We start from the raw sequence: 21,667 nt of genomic DNA on the forward strand, positions 1-21,667 counted from the left end.
AACAGACGGAAATGTATAGCGTGCACAAACAGGGCTAAAGTATTTTATAAAAGATAAAAAATCTGTTTCGGGATTGAAAGAGAAGTGACCATTTCAGGGGAAGGATCATTTTTCAGCATGACCCTCCCCTGCCCCCTAAAATTTTATTTTGAATTCACCCCTGATTTTATGAATGCAGTTATTAATTCTAGATAATATGCAAACATGATGAACATGTTGGTGGAAGTAATGTTGCCCTAAAAGTTGCTTGTTGTGATAACAGACCAGCAGTTTCGTTTGATAAATTACTGTTTTTCAATGTATTAAAGCCTGCACAAAAAGATTTTTATCCATTCGATTATCTCTTTTGCTTTTTGCGGGATCATTTAGTAATATGTATTTTTTCTATTCTTGTCTTTACAGAAGGCACGCATGGCGCGTATTCGAATAGCTAAAGCGACAAGCGGCGCGGCGTTCGTCAGCAAAAAGAAAGCAGCTGAGGCGAGGATAGCCGCCCAGGAAAGCGGTCAAGACGTTGACGATTTCCCGGAGGATATCTTCGAACTACAACACCATCACCTGCTTAGGTGCCTCGAAAAAACTACGGTAAGTCCGTCCGTTGTTCTCATGTACGTCGTTTTTCTGACGCTCATCACGCCGAAAATTTATCATAACTTTTAAAAACCAATAAGTTTACTAATATTAAAATACTTTTTCGCTTGAATAAATACGTTTGTGCAGGTAAAGTAAAATAAGAAATAACAGCGCTTAATTGCACAAAATAGCAAATTGCTGCAAACACGTGATTCGACGTTGCAAGGAACGCCTTTTTCAATGCAAAATAAGAAACAGAAGTTTAGATTTTTGATGATTCTGTTATGTGACATCATCAGTCAGAGACAAAATTCAAGAACTCCGATAGGCAGTTCTGTCTGACCACGGATTGTATGGAAAAGCAAACATCCGGTTTAAAGGCGGAAATGGACGTATCTATTAGTTTTTAGGGATGTCAGCGCTTGCAGATGTATGTTACCCTATAAATTGAGCAGAGTCTCATTCATATGGGTGGAGCACGCGCAACAGATTTTAATTTTTCTCTCTCATTCAGATAGACTTGTCTTAACTGGACATTTTCCAATTCCAAACAATCTATTATGAACAATGAATAGTAATGCATAAACTATTAGTATAAATAGAACAAAATTTTCTAATATAGCTCGTTATCGCATATTCTCTTAGGCACAACAAATTCAGGCTTCTATCTTTATCTACAACGAAGTTGTAGGTGTGTCAAAAGTGCATTGAGTTGCTTTGATAAAAGGATGGTAAGGCTGTGCTTTTGTTCGACTCGGCTTGCTTTCGCTCGACCATTTTTATCTTCTTGTATCATAAGGAACTATTTAATCCAATACTCTTTAACACAAAAAATACTTTTTTAAAATCCTTGCAAATGTAACTGACTCAAATTTGAGAATTTATTAGGAAAAAACCAGGAAAACTCCTCATATTCATCTTAAAGAGCACTAAATAGTATGTCATAATAACCAATTCGCTGCTATTGAGTTTGCATATGCCACCCTACGGTGATTAATGTTCAGTTCAGACTTTGAATCTATATAAAACTAATCAAACAGCATTTAACTTTTAATTTAAGTTTTCCCAAGAATCTCAACTCTTGAAATGTATTAGTTTTCGAAAAAAAATGGTACTATGTAACAGCGTTTTAATAATTAATTCCATCAGTTCATGTATCATAATCTCATAAGGTATTCCGAATCTACTTTCAATTCCGTTTATGATTAAATATTCCATAACGTTGTCGTCTTAAAGTAAAATTGTCGATTTTTGCAGACAAAAACTGTATTCCATCAAGATAATTAGTCATTCCATGATGTCAGAAGATATAATATTCATCTCTGGGTAGGATTTTGAAATTGCTCTATTTAAAAACCGCGAAATAGCGCAAGTTAATGTTTATTGTAACTAAAACTTTTATTTATTTTAGATCTCTTAAAAGGTTCGGTTAATATGACACTAATAACTAATAGACGAGCTGTTTGCCACAGAAACAACTGGTTATTTGACGTGACTGCATGCAAGAAACCGTTATTGCATAAACTGTGTGGTGGAAATGAGGGTAATTCTTTCGAATTTGTTAGAAAACATGAACCACCAACTTAAATAAAAAAAACAAAATGAGGAAAACAATTTTAGGCCGATCGTATTTTAAGTGATTCCGCAAAACTCCAGGACGTCTCAATGCTTGGTGCCTACGTGGAATACAAAGAAAAGGTTTGACTTACCCCCATGTAGTAGAAACACAATAAGCACAACTCATTTCGCGTCACATGTGAAAATTTATTCCGATGATTATCACATACACGACGAATATCAAGATCCTAGGGAGCTCCCGCGGCGTAATCAAAACATGGAAGGGAATATAAAAGATTACAATATGAAATATTTAGGTAAGTTAAGTTCACAGTCCAGTCTATTGCAGGGAATTATGTTGTCACAGCAGAGGGATGTGCATCGTATATGGGGAGGCTTAAAAAAAGGCGCGGTCTGATGTTGCAGTGAAAGAGCTCATAGTAGAGACATCAGCGAGGAAGATGATGTAAAACCACATGGATCCGGCCGCTATACCACGGCGATGACGGAGAAATCACAATTACACAGGACGAAAATGATGCAGCGGGAATCAGGACTAAATTCATGTCGACCGCGCGTACATCTTTCGCTATCCGGGTCTCACCAGCTACAGGTGCATCATCAGCCTTCTCTGATCATATGCAATGATCATCCAGTAAAAAGGAAAGGGTTTTCATCCGTGCATGATCGGAGCTACTTCCACGTGGACGCGAACATTTTTCAATCTTTTTTTAGAAAATCTTGATTAAATACAGGATCTCATTCGAAACTAACTTATCATTTTTTAGAGAAACAGGGCTCTAAGGCTCCTGTGCAATTATTTTACAATCTACATCATTTTTTATGCGGATGCATCCAGATTTTGCATCGCAGTCGTCGCCATTGCATATGACCCATTTTCAGGTCAAGCGTCCGCGCTCCTAACCCACGCTCAGTCACGTATCACGGCTAGCACACTACTCCCTTTTTTTTCGAAAACATTCATGAGACATCAAGCTAAAAACCCACGCGGTCGCGTGAAAAACAGATATCCATACGCGGCGTCACTTAGCACAGCGAATGGGAACGCGGGAAAATGACATCACCTACGAGACCACGCCTACGGCCAATGAGCGAAAAAGGCGGGAGACAACACATCACGGGAGGAAGAAGGGAAAACATGGCCGCCGAAAACTCAGAAACGACGCCATTAAATCAGAAAATGCAAACGCATGAATTAAAATGCGAATCTAAGAAAATATATGTGATTACTATATCACAAACTGTGACAAATCGTTTGTTAATTTAATAAACTTTACAAAAAATGTTATAAAAATTAGCAATGTTTGGTGAAATATGTTAGTCGCTCAACCACCGAATCGTTGCCAGCAAGTCTGTTCGGAAACCAAATGTTTTTTGAGTCAGATCGGTAATTAATTTATTCGCATGGAAATGTTGCCTACAAATGTTCGTAAGATTTCTGTTGTATGTTTGCAAATAAAGTTGGTTTGCAAAACTTTTCCCTTATGACTAGCTCATTCACAATTAATGCTACTCAATGGTTTTAATTTTATCTCTTAATGGTTTACACTAAGTGTCCTACATGGTCTGTATAGTAGGTAATGAGACTCATTTTTTCCTGATGCGACTGTACCTCTCAAGGGCGCAAAAACTGGTTAGGTCAGTGGTGGTCACTGGTGAGATTCACTCCGGTCCGCAGTCGCCTGGGAGTCTTTGTTTTCGCAGCATCGTCGTTATAGTGTACCTCTGTTGCAAACGTCGGTTCCAGCCCCAAAATGCAGAAAACATTTGAACAGTTTTACGTGTGGAACTTGGTAAATTGGCCTCAGAGGCTTTAGAGATGTGTAAGCAAGCGTTCGGAGATAATTGTCTGCTAAAGGCACATGTGTTTCGGTGGCACAAGTGTTTCAAAGATGACCGTGAGTGCGTCGAGGATGAATCTCAAACAGGGTGTCCGTCGACCATCAGAACATACGCAAATGTGGAACGTGTGCATGTTGTGCTGAATTCGGACCACCGGTTAAGTGCGAGAATGATTGCAGATGTAGTTGGACTTGATAAAATGACACTTCACAGCATCATCGCTGAAAACTTGAGAAATGCTGAAAACACTTGCTTCACCCTCCAAGACTTCCTGGTCAATAATGGTATCTCGCCGCTTCCCCAGCCCGCCTAAAGCCACTATCTAGCTCCAGGCGAATTCTTTCTATTCCTGAAGATGAGGGGGCGTGATAGCCCGATCGGTAGAGTGTCGGATTCGGGGCCGGAGGGTCCTGAATTCGAACCTCGATGATCGAAGATCCACCGTCGACATTAGAGTTGACTGGGCGACCTTAAATATGCTCGTGGTCTCAATGTCCTCCAAGTGAAACGATACCTCTAGGAGTGTTAGCACCAGGTAGCTATTAGCTCCTGGTCTAGTTCTAAATTCTCATTAACTGTTCGATCTGGTGATTTTGCTGCCATCTATCGGTATAAAAAATAATGGAGGCAAGGCACTTAGTATGCAGTCCTCGACACAAATACAGTTGTAGTCAGTTGTGACTCTGAATCGAAATCAAATTGAATCCTGAAGATGAAAACATCACCAAAAGAGCATCCGCATGGAACTCTGGAGGCCGTGAAAAAACTGATATAAAACTTTTAAAGAACATTCTAGAAGCAGACTACAAAGCAGCCTTCGAAGCTTAGAAGACTCGCTGGGATAAGTGTGTGTTTGACCAAGGGTCTTATTTTAAAGAATTTTAGGTGTGGGTATTAATATCTGCAATAACTTCTTAGAACATAGCTCAGTCTCATTATTTTTTATACAGACCTTGTATAAAGCCTCTATCATAATATTCCGGTAAGATTTTTCATTGTTTAACAGAAAGCGCCCAATGCTGTTAAAGAATGCTTGCAAAATGTTTGGTACTACTTCTTAATCAGTGTGTACCATTTAAATTTGTCTCCCATGAAGAGCCTTTAAAAATTGTGTTTCACGTAATACCATAGGCTTTTTTTTTTTTTTTTTTTGCTCTCAGTACTAATACAAAAACTGGAAAGTGGAAAAAAAATAGCATTATTACAAATTGAAAATAAAGTTAGAAGCTTTCGAGCATTGTGATATTAGGTTTTCACTTTTAGACAGGAAGTAAGGATGTTATAAAATGAAACTACATTTTTGATCAAATTTCCTGGTATAACCTAAAAAACTCTACTTTAATAAAGACGTCTTTATATTAAGCTATCCTATCCTCTCTACCAAAAGTAAAGAGTCCTATAAAATTTTATTTTAAAACTTACAACTCCCAAATCTTAAAAAAGAGTTGAAATTACACTTTTAAGTTTTGAAATTAAAATCTTAACTTTCGAATGTTTAGTTATTAATTTTTAAAGAGTATCGGTTGTAATATCTTCTTCAATAGAGTGCAGCTAATCTGGATTCTCGTCTATGAGTTAAAGAGTTTTCAAAACTAGCTAGACTGTCTTTTATTTTCGATAAAAATTGCATCTCGTTCCTAATTTCCCTTGAGACTGCTTGAATATGCAATGTATACTGTAATAGATTCGTGTAAAGTAAAATAGCTAAAACTGCCGTTTCTTCATTTACATCTTTACATTTACATAAACCATCAAACGAAAAGCTTTTATAGCTACTAAATAAAATTTTGGAAATGAAGTTTAAGCTTTCGAAAAGATTTTTGAGATGTTTCTCCGAAGTAACTTTTTTATGACGTGAACAAGAAAAGCAGAGAAGCTTATCTCCCAGAAGTTACAAGATGTAACGCCAGTTTCGATAAAATCAAGGCTTTGACTACTTTTTTGATTGAGAAGGTTGTTTAAAAAGTTTGGTTTCTAAACAAATTGATATTTTACTCTGAAACAAAAAATTGTCAACATTTTTGCACATAGTAAACGATGATGTGAAAACTACGCATATGTTTATTGATAAAACAGAACTTAATCAATATTTCAGAATGGAAAAATCCATAGTAAATGGATTGTAAAGTTTCATCAAAATCCGTTCAGTAGTTTTTGCGTGAAAGAGTAACAAACATCCATACATCCATACATCCATACAGACAAACTTTCGCATATATAATATTAGTAAGATTTATATTTTTACTTCAGATTGTTTCATAATATTTAAAATAAATAAAGTACTTGAAGTACGTGCAAAAGCACAATCTGTCAAAAAACGGGTTAAGTGGCATTTTTAATTTTAATTCTAATCTCTCGTAAAGAATTTTGATAACCTTTCAAGTTCACGAAGTAAATGCTAACTCAACCGATGATTTTACGTTAAAAAGAAATAGAAATAGTTGTGTCATATGATGTGATATTGATGACAAGATGACAGCGAACAAGAACAACTTTATTGGTTTTCAAGCAAAGGCATCTCATATATTATTCGACTCGCAGCAGTGACTGGGGCTCGTGCATAAAATATCATCATGAAAGTAGCAAAAATATCTGAAATAAAATTGCTTTCTTTACCAGTACCAAATAATCAAATAATGAACGCTCTGTTATTGTGTAACCTCCAAAGGAGCCATTCATTAATTACGTTAGGGTTCCGAGGAGCAGGGGTTGGAGAAATCTTTACATATCTTTACTTGGGGGGGGGGGGGTGTGTTCAGACCCATTCTTGCGTAATATTTTCCAGGTCGACATTTTATGTTAGAAATCGCGCGGTCAAGTGGTTTTGCAGGGATCATATTTCGTTTGCGTCTGGAAGGCAAAAAATTTATTATAATGAACTGTTTTTTACGTGTTATACAAAGCATGAATAGTGTACAATATAATTAAGAGCCATTGTCTGTAAGGATCAGGCAGGTTGTGATTGTTGACATTTTTAATTTTCTTTATTTTTGCAAATGTTGTTCCTTATCATGAATGTAATGTTTGTGCAAAATATGAGCTTTGTCTGCCTTACCGTTTTTGGGAAATTAATTTTTTTAATTTAGGGGGCGTGGCACATTTTTGCGTGTTTTTCAAATTTGCAGATTTTAAAGTTCTTGTTGCTTTAAGCGCCCCTATAATGACATGGATTTTTAAATTCTATACTATTATATGGTCTTCTTAGATACTATTACAGCTGTCAAATCGGTGTCACTACGAGGGCGATGGCCACGAGCTCCGTTTAAAAATGACCGAAAATGAATTTTTTTCTATATTCAAGGCCAATTTTCTCAAAGCGCCTTCATGATGACACCAACATCTTTAGATCATTTTCTAGCCACACTTACGTACATCAAAAATATGTATCAAAATCGGTGTCACTATAAGGGCGCCAGAAAGTATTGGAACTCTTATTCGATAAATTTCACAAAAACACAAATATTTAAGATCTAACTACAACTGTCGCCCTCATAGCAGAGATCTGATACTAAATTAGGTTGATAACCAACATGTTTGTCTAACATTTGCACAAAAAAAATCGGTGTCACTCCTATTATTTTTGGAAATATAATCGTTCGAAGTTAGTACGTTATGGCGTTTTTTTATATTTATTTATTTAATCTTTTCAACCCCAGATAGTTTTTTTGAACATATTTATTTTTAATTTAATACAAAAATGTGTATCTTTTAACATAAATAGCTTTGGGCAGTAAGAGCGTCTTTTTCTTGAATAGAAAATGCCACTTTTGATATAGGTACAGGCAGATATATTGTGCATAATATGTCTAGATTATCATACCAATACTCATCTTGTTTTTTCGGCCAAACAAATCTATTTATTCCAATTGTTCTTGACATACATTTGACAACAACTTGCAAATGGATTTTATACGAAAGATGTATAGAGAGAAGGTCTTACAAACATCTTATATAAATGCTTCAAATTTTCAACTAATAAATACCCCTGCATTGCCAAAAGTTCAATTTAATGAAATTGGATGGTCCCTATCTTAACGAGTTCAGCTCAAGTTCAATTCAAAGCAGAAGGAGTATTTATAAGAACAATTTACGATTGGTGAAAATACTGGGAAAAAAACAACATCCCTGTCAAGTTGCACACCAGATGAGAAATGCAGTTCGTAAAGGGGAAAAAACTGTTCGTTGCTTCAGAGTATTTTACTATGAAACAAATCCTATCCCTTTTTTTCGATGGAAGAAACAAAAAAACGAATGCATTCTCAATACATCAAATGAGAATATTCAAGAAAGCAAACATTCAGAATCTGAAACTGAATTCGAGGATAACGTAGACCAAAACGAAGAAAACATTAAGAATCAAGTCAAACCAATTTCAGAAAGACAGTCATCTCTTATTGAAAACTGCTAATTTTGTAGCACTAAAGCATGGGGAAACATGGTACCCCAGAAAAAGAGTAGAAGTTGACCATTTGCAAGTTTATGTCAAATGCATGTCAAGAACAATTGGAATAAATAAATTTGTTTGGCCGGAAAAAACAAGACGAGTATTAGTATAATAGTCTAGACATGTTATGCACAATAGATCCACCTGGTTCCTATATCAAAACGGGCATTTTCTATTCAAGAAAAAGACTCTCTTGCTGCCCAAAGCTGTTTATGTTATAAGGTACACTTCTTTGTATTAAATTAAAAATAAATATGTACCAAAAAAAATCTGGGTGTGAAAATATTAAATAAATAAATATAAAAAAAACGCCGTAACGTACTAACTTGGAATGATTATATTTCCAAAAATAATAGGAGTGACACCGATTTTTTTTGTGCAAATGTTAGACAAACATGTTGGTTATCAACCTAATGTAGTATCAGATATCTGCTATGAGGGCGACAGTTGTAATTAGATTCTAAATATTTGTGTTTTTGTGAAATTTATTGAATAAAAGTTCCAATATCTGCTGGCGCCCTTATAGTGACACCGATTTTGATACATATTTTTGATGTATGTAAGTGTGACTAGAAAATGATCTAAAAATGTTGGTGTCATCATGAAGGCGCTTTGAGAAAATTGGCCTTGAATATAGAAAAAAATTCATTTTCGGTCATTTTTAAACGGAGTTTGTGGGCGTCGCCCTCGTAGTGTCACCGATTTGACAGCTGTAACAGTATCTAACAAGACCATATAGTAATATGGAATTAAAAAATCTATGTCATTATAAGGTCGCTTCAAGCAACAAGCACATTAAAATCTGCAAATTTGAAAAACCGGCAAAAATGTGCCACGTCCCCTAAACAAAAAAAAATTGTTTTCTCAAAAATGGTGAGTCAGACAAAGCTCAAATTTCGGATTTATATTACATTTATGATAAGGAACAACATATGTGAAAATTAAAAAAATTAAAAATGTCAACAATCACAAATGCTTTAAATTGCCTGATTCTTACAGACAATGGCTCTTAAAGAATAGCACTATGTTTGCAATGTTTTATTTTTAACTAGTATCGCATCATATGCAAAAAAAAAAAAAAAAAAGACGTGTCGGATGAAGTTCCATCTAGCACTGCAACGATTGGAGTACCAATAGTTTCCTTTCAAGTGGACAACGTGGCTAACTAACCCATTCAGTCCCGACAATTGATGATCTGAGTTGATCTCGTTTTAACTGTTTGAATTTATTTTCTTTGAAATTAATTTAAAATTAGTCGGTCATTATTTTAAAAGAGTTATTGCTTTGTAGATTGTTTAACTGCTTTTTTTGAGATTCTCTGAAAACATTTTTTTAACTACTGATAAATAATTCCAAAGGCTAGATATTTATCTAATAATATAATGATAATATGTAGTTGAATGCAATAAAATGATATAACTTATCTGTTGAAAAATAAAAATCTTTGGTTTACGCCGAACTGGGAGTTTTTGCGTAACTGATCCTTTTCTAACAACATTTTATTATTTAAAAAAAAAACGAAATAGAATCCTTAATAAGAATTGGGGGTTGGGGGGTCAAAAATTACCAAAATCATACTTACGTAATTAATGAATAGTCCCAAAGATCACGAATTTTTTTAGATATTAAAACGTAATTCGAACTGGAGTTGGTCCAACGTTTGTTCGTTAATCGATAAGAACACAGTCTAAGAAGCAAATCAAAACATTGCTATAAAATTTCAAAAATGGCAAAAAGTAATGCCTGTTTCTTGCAGGAAATAAAATGTTCAATATCGAATAATTTTATTCTGTAAGACAAATTAATTCCTCGTCCATTTAAGGAATATCCTACCCTAGATCAATATCTCATCAGAAACTACAATGTCAAATAAACGACACCATGACGTGCATGCTCCTAATTAGCCTCGTGAAATATGGCTCTCGACTCTATTGGAAGTAAGGAATTGACAGTTATACCTTCGACTGAAGTCTTTACCAAGATTTATATTAATCCACAAATAAAGTAAAACGAATCATTCAGCGAACTACACGGTTTCGTACGTTTCCATACATAATTGGATGAAATTAATTATTGAAACTTTGTTTGAAGTCTTCCAACCTATCTTGGGACAAACTTGAAAAATTATTATCAATTGACTACTTTAGTCAGGCAATGTTGTTAATCATATTACATACCATAATCTAAAAGTTGTTTACCCATTTTAAGTGAACGACACTCTGTTTTTTTAGTTGCTAGCCAAACACTCAGCACGGGAGTTTATATGTTGACATGATTAACAACATATAAAGTGTAGAGCAAGGGGATATTCCGAAATTCGGAAAATATTTGTTCTTAAAATTAAGTCTGTATGCGTAAGAAAAAAACATCAGCTGTCTTATTGAAACTAAACAATCTAAAGAGACTTATCTGTCACTTGAACTCAGTAGCGGACTCATTCGGGGCAGAGAACTACACTATATGTCCAGAAGTATTAGGAAACTTTCAAAAATTCACATTTTTACGGATTTCTCGAGAAATAAAAGATTAATTTTCAACATTTTAACTTCAAATTTTATTATTATGTTTCTCTAATAGACTATCAAATATTTTGAAAGTTTAGTAAAGTTTGACGGAACACTCTATGTGATATGAGCCGAAAACCTCCAAAAAAATTTGTATTTTTGAAATAAATACTTATATCTCCATGGGTATAAGAGATACTTTCACGAAAATATAAAAATAAATTCCAGATAGTTTTTTAACTTATTTTTGAAATTTATTGCCAGCTATTTACCATGAAAAATGATCAGAAACCTGTTTATGTTTCCTCAATTTGTTGCTGGTCTACTAAATGAATAGCAGACTTAATTGTCATTGGAAAACTACAGCTAGAGTGCATTTTTTATGTTAAAAAACTACAGAGCAATTGGTCTTTTATTTCTCTAGAAATCCGTAAAAATGTGAATTTTTGAAAGTGTCCCAATACTTTTGGTCATATGGTGTATGTTTTTTGCATTCTAAGCAGATCTGCAGGGTGGTAAAGAGGACTTAAAATTGCGGTTAACATGGTGTTTGATAAATAGTTTCGGACTGCTAGTTGAAAAACTTTTATCCTGGAGGCGGACTAACTTTAGTTTAAGTCTGGTACTGGTAAAAAAAGAAGAGGATGGAGGTGGAGCAGTAACATTGTTTTGTTTTTTAGATGCTAAATTTGAATGACTCAATAACAGAATACACAATAAAAAAAGAAAATCCGAAACGTGACTGACGACTCCGAAATATGTCCGGCTAACGCTTCGGGATTTCAAGGGTTTACACCAGTTTCCTGTGAAAAACAAATTATTTTGCGAAGAAGTTTCCTGAATAGCAACAAGTTCCGTGAATGCCGATTGTACACTGTGGTGAAAAACATTTTTGGCTACCAGTGTAAAAATATTTTAGGCTTTTTTATTATGTGTTTTTCCGTCAGCTTAGTTACGGTACCTCCGGATAGACTGAGCCCCAATTTAGGCCGAATTACAGTCTCAGGATATTGTAGCTTTGAAGAAATTGCTTGCAATTCCATCTTCTCGTCGACCATATTCTGGTAAAGCAGGAAGACGTCAAACTATTAAGATCCCTTATATAAGGATGATTTTGGCAATTTTTGATCCCCCCTCCCACCTTGTAAGGGTACGTAAGATTTTTACAACCTCTCCCCTATTCTTACGCAAGACTCCATTTCGCTTTTCAAAATAATAAAATGTTGTTATAAAAGGATCAGTTACACTAAAACTTCCAGTTAGACATAAATCAAAGATTTTAATTTTTCAAATATATTATATGATGCGGGATACTAGTTAAAAATAAAACATGCTATATGAATAGTTTGAATGTTTAATTATATTTTACACTATTCATTATTCGTAAAACAAGTAAAAAAACAGTTCATCCTAATACGTTTTTTACCTTCCAGAAGCAAATGAAATATGATCTCTTCGAAACCACTTAACCGCGCGATCTCAATATAAAAAATATCGACTTGGAAAATATTACGTAAGAAGGGGTTTAACCCTTCCCTTCCCATAAACTAAGGATATGTAGAAATTTTGGTAAACCCCCCCCCCTCCCCCTCGGGACCCTTACGTAATTAATGAATGACCCCTTACTATATACATACATAGGTTTTCACTAGGGGTTCCTGATTTAGTGCGGAAACCTAACTGTCTTTGATTGGGAAGGTTACTGAAATTTTCAGATAGATACCAGGTGAATTTCAGAAAATTTACTAATTTTTAGCAGGATACTTTCCTGGCTTTTTCCAGATAGGTAATTGGCAGAAATTAAGCACATTAGCTGCTCATTATTTTCCAGGAGCATTTCAATTTTTTTTTTTTTTTTTGCAAGTTATAGTCTAATCTTAATTTATTTCCTTATAGGCGGAGAACAAAATAGGCAAAGTGATACTGTGTCTTTGAACTTTCAACTCTAATAAATGCAGCTTAATGATGCAGTATTTTATTTCCGTAACTAATATTGACGAATATGGAATTGGTACCGCCATAGACATTTTATTTATTTACCGAAGTCACAATGTTTCCATCTTTGTTAAGGAAACATCTAATGATCTTTTGTCCGCTCCGTAGGAAAAGAAGTGAACCCGCCTTCGTAGATTTTCGTCCATTCGCTCTATCAACTTTTTTCTTTTAGGCCAGGAATTTTTTATTGCTTTTGGAGTCAATCCTGCTTTTTAGCCTACTTTCCCAATAAAAGTCAGAAAGAGAAGAAAAGAGCATGAAAGAAGGCTTAATGCATCTTTAAAATATCGCGAAAAACAAAAAAAATTCAAAAATAAACTAGATAATTAAATAAATATCGAACAAGAAGTTCCGTCTAGAACTAGACGAGCCTACTTTCCCGTATACACATACTACTTTCTAGTACCTGATCAATATTCTCAAAAATAGCTAAAATCGCAAATTTTTTCAAACATTTTTTTAAATATTTTAAGCTGATTTCTAGGAATAAAATATTCCTTACTTTTCTTCAAAGAAACGAACAAATAAAATAGCAGCACCTTTTAAACAAAGCAGCTAATACACTTCTTTCCATTAAAAAAATTTTTTAACAGCTTTCAAAACGAAAAAATAATAATAATAAGTTTATTAAAATAAATACATCATATAAAAAAAAATAGTTTCTTTTTCCCCTGTTGCCAAAAATAATTTTTTAAACGAATTAATGCACTTACCAAAATAAAAAAAAAAAACAATAAAATGTCAACTTAAAGAAATAACTTTCATTGTCAAAAAAAAAAAAAAATCGTCTGCGCATATTTTTCGAGTTTATTCACCGAAAACTAAATACCTAAATTAAAACTTTAGCGTGAAAATAAAAACAAATCATATCAACAATAATTATTTCACAGTTAAAACCACAGCAACGGAGTCGGAGTCAATCTCATTTTGGGATAAAAGAGTCGGAGTCGAATATCCAAGAATCGGAGTCAGTCATTTGTCCTCCGTGTATAAATGTTTGCCAAAGCTACGAAGTCAGAGTCGAAGTTGGGGAGTCGGAGTCCGATTAATTGTTGGGGACAGGAGTCAGAGTCGGTGTCAGGTGCCCCTAAATTCTCGGAGTCGGAGTCGGGAGCAGGTCGTCAAGAGCTATTTCCAACAAAGTTTGTTTGAAGTAAATCCGCCTTTAAGTTCGCAATCTATATTGACTTTCAGTTTCCCCTTAGGCGCTAATGTTAAGAGATTTGAACTGTTCAAAATTGAACGAAAACTTGTTCAAATCAAAAAAATATTTTCGATACATGTTTTTTATCAAAAGTTTTTCCCTACAAAGTTTGTTTGAAGCCACTTCGCTTCTAAGTTCAAGATTTATTTTTGATTTGAATTTCCCCGTAGGCGCTACTGTTAAGTTTTTTTGAACTGTTCAAAATTGAACGAAAAATTGTTCAAATCAAAAAATGAATTATGGGAATGAGATGTCCTCGCGGAGATCTTTCTAACAAAAAAAAATTTGTTCGAATCGGACTATTCATTCAAAAGTTATTAGGGGGGACAGACAGACAGACCGACAGACAGACAGACATTTTTCCCCATCTCAATACCCTACTTTCCAATTTTTAATTTTTCAATATTTATCTAACTATTTTATTTATTTTTGACTTTTTTTTGTTTTTCGGGATATTTTTAAGATGTATTAAGCCTTCTTTCATGCTTTTTTCTTCTTTCTCTGATTTTTACTGGGAAAGTAGGCTAAAAATTAAAAATTGGAAAGTAGGGTATTGAGATGGGAAAAAATGTCTGTCCCCCCCCCCCCTAATAACTTTTGAATGAATAGTCCGATTCGAACAAACTTTTTTTTGTTTGAAAGATCTCGGCGAGGACACCTCATTCCCATATTTCACTTTTTGATTTGAACTATTTTTTGTTCAATTTTGAACAGTTCAAAAAAACTTAACATTAGCGCCTACGGGGAAATTCAAGGCAATTCCGAACTGTGAGGCGAATTTGCTTCAAACAAACTTTGTAGGAAAAATCTTTTGAAGAAAAACTTGTATATAAAATTTCTTTTTGATTTGAACAATGTACCGTTCAATTTTGAACAGTTCAAATCCCTTAACATTAGCGCCTACGGGAAAACTGAAAGTCAATGTAGATTCCGTACTTGAAGGCGGATCTACTTCAAACAAATTTTGTTGGAAATAGCTCTTGACGCCAAACTCCAGACTACGACTACGAGAATTTAGGGGCACTTGACTCCAACTCCGACTCGTGTGTCCGACAGTTAATCAGACTCCGACTCCCCGACTTTGACTTCGTAGCTTTGGCAAACATTTATACACGGAGGACAAATGACTGACTCCGATTCTTAGATATTCGACTACGACTCCTTTTCCCAAAAATGAGATTGACTCCGACTCCGACTCCACAGCTATGGTGGACTGTGAAATAATTATTGTTGATTTGACTTGTTTTTATTTTTACGCTAAAGTTTTAATTTAGGTATTCAGTTTTCGGCAAATAAACTCGAAGTCATTTATGTTTCTACATAAAAATATGCGCAGACGATTTTTTTTTTTAATGAAAATTATTTCTTTACGTTGACATTTTATTGTTTTTATTTATTTTGGGAAGTGCATTAATTCATTTAAAAAATTGTTTTTGGCAACAGGGGAAAAAAGAAACGATTTTTTTTTTTTTTTGATATGATGTATTTATTTTAATGAGCTTATTAATTTTAATTATTATTTTTTCGTTTTGAAAACTGTTAAAGATTTTTTTAATCGAAAAAAGTGTATTAGCTGCTTTGTTTAAAAGTTGCTGCTATTTTTTTTTACGCATCTAATTTTTTTTAGATGAGTGAGGAATATTTTATTCCTAGAAATCAGTTTAAAGTATTTTAAAAATATGTTTGAAAACATTTGCGATTTTAGCTATTTTTGAGAATATTGATGAGGTACTAGAAAGTAGTATGGGTGTACGGGAAAGTAGGCTCGTCTAGTTCTAGACAGAACTTCTTGTTTAACTACAAAATATGAACAAAACCTATGAGATCGTACTTTCGTGAGGTATCAATTTTTATGTAACATTTTATACAATGTATTTTCCCGATGTCAGTTTGTATAAACATAGTTTCTCGTCATAAATACAACTGTATTTGTGGAAGTTTACTACCATTGATATGGATGAATAAATTGAAAAATACTGTTCCGTTAAGTCTGAAATACGATGAAAACAAAGCGTGAATTAGTGATGAACTCTTTTGATTAGAAATGGGGTTAATTCATTCTGTCAAAAGTATCACTTTTAGTCACTGAAATTGATAGAATAAGAAGAAAAAAAAATTTGGAGCCAGAAAAACTTTTATTTTCTTCAACAGTTTTTTTATTTAATTTTTTAAAATTTATTTTAACGATTTTGGAAATAAGGCGTGGTCTTTATGACGTCACAAGTGATGTATTTTGCGTGCTGCTCCATTGCCGTGCTAAATGTTTACGCTTTGCTGTCAACCGCGTTGCCAGGTTATGATAATTTGCACTGTGTGCTAATGGCATCAATGAATGGCATTTCATCACATGATGTCATGTGGAGAAACGTAAAAAATCAATTTCAATCTGCGCACCGATTAAAATAATATATAAAAAATACTAAGCGTAACCGAGTAAAAATATTAAACTTTGTCAAATTAGTCAAAAAAATGGTTAAATCTTATGTTTTTAAACATGCTCTTTCAGAAAAAAAAAATACTTTTGAAATTTCGGAAACAACCCTATTAGAGTGTCAACGATCGTTTGAAGTCAGTTAAAAATGCATTGTTTTTCCCAATCTCAACTAGTATTCATGTACTGGGGGCCCGACCCCTGCTTGCTTCGCTCGACAACCCCTTTTTGCCAACTGGGATGGCTCAATGCCACCTGCGACGGATGACAGTTGATGATTTTCATACTTTTCAGTGTGTCAGGTCAACCCTGGATATCCTCAGGACTGAATATCGAGCCCCTTAAGGTTTATAGGGATGAGACAGGGGGGAATCGGCACCAGAGTTGACCTGGTAGACATTGCCAGTAGAGAGGAGTAGGGTTACAGACACAGATACATCTACAGATCGACGCGCACAGGTTTTTATAGTATCGTTACTGAATTAATAAGTACTGCTTGAATTTAAATGATTTTATTTCGAGACTGGATTTTAATCTGTCAAAGTAAAAAAAAGGCAGGAAAATCATTTTAATCATATTTTAGCACAAAACATTTGTAATCTTTCATTTCACGTCATTTTTCCTTCCTAACTGCGGATGAGAGTGACTCAACATCAGAATATGCTGTTTTACTGCTGTAGATGAAATGTCTGAAGCTGAAAAAAAAAATCTGAAATTACATTTTTCTCGTTAGATTTTGACTTTGCTTTGTTCTGTCGCATGCGAAGAATAACAGAAACAAAGAGACACTATTTTACTTACACATCCGATTTAAGTAAATATAATTCAATAAAAGATTACGTTATATTAAGAAGTATGAATATTTCACTCGTGAAATTGAGATCATTTTGTTAGGAGGTTGGTGTTTAGGTTTATTTTTTGTTTTTCATTGGTAAATAACATGAACATGGGTCATTCTAAAGTTTTGTGTTTTTTCATTTATGAAAAATAAATCTCCACCAAATGTCATCAAAAAATCAATCCCCGTTAGTGGACTGCATTAAATCACTCGTGATCTTTAAATTGCTCAACATTTAAAATATGCAAGTTAAAGCAAATGACAATTTATCCCAGTAAACTTCAGTCATAAATAGGGATTGCAATACCGGGCCAAAAATGTAATATCGGTATACGATATTTTTTTAGCGTGATACCAGAATACCGGTATTAGAAATTTCCCACAAAACATTCAAATAGTACTTCCTTTTTTGTAAAAGGAAGTAAAAATAAACGCATCAGCAGAAATTGCAGCAGTATTGCAGTAAAATCTACTTAGCAAAAACACTGGATCAAAATTTAGGGCATTTCATTGTAAATCGAAAATACCATTTAATTTTTCGAGAAATAAATAAATGAATTGAAAAAATAAAGACTATGTTTGCACAGACTGAGTAGCACAAAGTGAAACAACGTAATACAGCTTAAATTCCAGTGATAATCGAATGCTGTAATTTAAGATAGTTTAGGAAATAGAATGTGACATAATAAATAGCTAAATATTTAATTCACAATAGCTACTTTTCATACAAGCTTTGTTTTCTGATCTGAAGACGGAATTCATTGTAACTTCGCATGTTCTTTTACTTCCTGCCAGTGCTGTAGCAGTTAGTAAAAAAATTTTGAAGAACTAATTTTTTAATTATTTTATATGTGGTTGGGGATTGAAATACAGGACCAAGTATGCAATACCGGTGTTTGGTATTTTTAAAACGTGACACCGGAATACCGGTATTATTGCCGGTATTTGGAATTTCTCAATAAATGATCAAAAAATATTGTTTCGTTGCCATATTTTACTATTTTGTGCAAAAAGTGCATTATACAATTTAACAAATATAAAATGAAGGAACAAATATCATAATAAAAAATCAATGATAGCAAGAAACATAATGCATCTATTTAATTGTCTTCAATCCTGGAACTCATTTTATAGTCAAAAAATTTCCTGCAGTTGAAAATATTCTTTTTGAATTCACGCAGACTGATGGTACTGTTAATAATGTGCGGTACACCTTCCTCCTGTAGTTGCCGGAAGTGATTTATCTTCAAATAATTCGGTCTTTAACTTGTTGGTTTTAAAAACATCATTTTTGTGAGTATGCGTGTTTCTTTTGTATTGTGGATAGTTTTTTTTATCATTATTATTTATAGCTAAACAGTTACTGTTATGCAAAGAACAGTTACAATATGTATAATATACATATAGTAACTTTTCTTCGAGCGACAATTCTTTTCCAGTATTTACATCATCTTCAAGGATTTCCTCTTAATCAGAATAGGTTTGTGTTTGCTTTTTATTAACCCTTTGGTTTGAAATTTACGATTAATTTGATCTTGTTACATTATTCTTTTCGATTTCATTTTCTTTTCGAAATTCCTTATAATTATGTAAATTTTTGAAAATATGTTCCAACTGATTATGCCTTACCTCTTTGCAAAGGTTCAAGGCATATAAATATTATCTCGCTGGGTATAAAGCTGAAAAGCAAGACAGAACATCACGATAATACGGGTGACAACAAGTTACTGCTTCTTATACCAACAAAAAAAAGTTTTTCTCAAAATTCAGTACATTTGAGACAAATATTTAAAAAATAATATCATAAAGAATTGCTGCAATTGATGGTTGGAATAAACTGTTCCTAGCACAAACACATTCGTAATTGCAGGAAATGGAGAAAATAAAACTTAGTTCACATAAACTCACGTAAGTGCGATTCATCACACCATCCGGTGATGAAGATACCCTAGGTAATCTTTCCACTATTCTTCATTTATATTCAATAAATTCATGCTTTTGGAGCCAAATTTTTATTTCAAAAGATTAATTTTGGAACTGTGTCATTGAAAAAGAAATTTATATATTTAAAATAACAGTTATCTATTTAGTTAAAGTGAAAACTCTTTAACTAAAAACTACTTATTATTTTTAGCTAATACCGAAAATACCGGTATTACGAAATTGCAGAACAACTCCAAATATCAGTATTGCAATCACTAGTCATTAACAAAAAAGGTTACATTAAAAACAAAATCCAAGATAAAAACTGAAACTTTGTTTCCACTCACAAATGTTTTTTTATTCCGGCTTTTTGGAAAAAGAGTATTTTTTGTAACCATTTGCTTCTTAAGACTTTTTGTTCTTTTATGAACTATTTTGAATCAAACTCGGAAAAACCTCTTGTGACTCCAAAAATGCCAAATTGAAAATAATTTGCAGGCGTAAAACTCTTGAATTCTTAAAGTCTACCCATCTTGTTACTAAACTTTCGCAAAATTCGAATGCTTTCAAGACAGTAGATTTCGGTTTCAAGAATGGCATCACGTACAAAGCATTGATTCTTATAACTCCGATTTTAGAAGTCTTTATCGGTTCTACTGAGTTATGACTGTGAGACACGAAAAGGAAGAAGATGAATTACTGCATCGTTTGTTTTGTCAAGATCTGCCCGAGTAGGAACAGTTATTGAGAAAATATTTCAGTGGCTGAAAAAACAAACTTTTTCGAGCAGGAAAAGAATTTTTTTGTCAGTTCAGATATTTCAGGCATTCCACTGGGGAAACCTATGAGAACACTTGTCTTTGTTATGGCTAGATGGAATATCCTTCGAAAGGATACTCCAAAATAACTGATACTTTGACTTTCACTCAATTTTTTTCCGTGGTGTAACTAGGAAAGACATTTTTACCTTACATTCATTATAAAGCATTGAGAATAAATTATGTCAAAGTAAACCTCGATTAACCGAGATTTCTGTTAACCGAGCCAATAATGTTTTTTTTTAATAATTTCAATTTGATGCAATAAATTCTCAATTTTAAAATAAAAATATTTTCTGGAAATTTGTTCCTTTAAAAAAAATGCATCTTTCAATATTTAACTTGGGATCGTAAAAAAAAAAAAAATTCAAGTGATGTTTTAAAACGTACCACAATTTATTTTCCATTTTAGCTTTTCAACTGTAAAACATTGCTTTTTATATGAGTTATTAATATTTTGTTGTACTTTTAATTGATACATTATAAAATGTGCGATCCTGAGAAGTTTTTGTACGAAGTTTCTATTAACCGCGATTTCCAAGATCCGAGGCACTAGCGGTCCCAATTAGCTCTGATAATTGTGGTTCTACTACACATAATGTACTTAAAAGAGAACTAGAAACTAATTACTCGTCACCATGACGAATTAAACTTTTTCCTGCGTGCTCAAAACAAAGATTCATCTTTGTTTTTCATTCGAGCCAACAGTCTCTAATTTGTTCATCAAATTCCACACTATGCTATAAGAACCATTTTCAGAGCGAGTTTTTGCAACTTGACATGCTTTTCTATTGTGTAGTTTTGCTTAATTTAACCACACTGTTTATTAAGACAGGATATAAAAATCTCTTTCGTGGTTAGATCACGAAATAGATAGCAGAAAATCCAATGGGTCGTACGTTTTGAAATGACCTTTTTAGACCAGCGGTTCTCAACCTGAGGAAAGATCCTCACTGGGGGGGGGGGGGGGGGGGGGCGTAGAGCGCAGGGTTGGCAAGTTTCTGCCGGGGTGGTTAAAACCACTAGTAGAAACCGGTTAAAACCGGCATGGAAAAAACCACTTTCTGCAACATTTGCGGCAGAAACTGTCAAAAACTCACAAAATGACAAAAAATTAATTACTCATACAAAAGAAAATGCGTGGAAAAACATAATTAGTTGTTAACTCCAAAGCATACTTTAATTACAATATCTTCACAGTTAAAACTTATATGTGACATTGTTTTAACCCTGCACTTGCCTTTTAGAAAAGGTGTTTTCTAAAATCTAAACAGTTTCTCAATTTAATGTGCACAAACAAGAAATTTTAGAATATTCTTGCTACAGAAGAGCTAGTAGGCAATGCATCACGGAACAAGCAATGTTTGTGAAACTTTTTGTGAAATTGTATATTTTTCTTAACTGGTCCACCATGTAGTAACTCGGGTAATGGTAAAAATTTGATTGGAAAAATAAGTTTTGAGAAATAGGGCCAATTTAGTTTATAAAGCTGTGACATCTTGATTTACTTGCCAATA

General features: G+C 33.7%; 1 protein-coding gene across 4 annotated transcripts in view; it reads left to right on the forward strand.

The window, feature by feature from the left end:
• The window catches only part of LOC129222770 (potassium voltage-gated channel protein Shal-like), a 125,384-nt gene that overhangs the window by 42,271 nt on the left and 61,446 nt on the right, over positions 1-21,667 (forward strand). For all 4 annotated transcript variants that reach the window (XM_054857313.1, XM_054857305.1, XM_054857331.1 and 1 more), the window contains exon 3: positions 403-585. In XM_054857313.1, coding sequence (XP_054713288.1) covers positions 403-585 — 183 coding nt within the window. The remainder of the gene's footprint in view (positions 1-402; positions 586-21,667) is intronic.

This window comes from Uloborus diversus, chromosome 1 (genome assembly GCF_026930045.1).
Source record: "Uloborus diversus isolate 005 chromosome 1, Udiv.v.3.1, whole genome shotgun sequence".
NCBI classification, from domain to species: Eukaryota; Metazoa; Arthropoda; class Arachnida; order Araneae; family Uloboridae; genus Uloborus; species Uloborus diversus.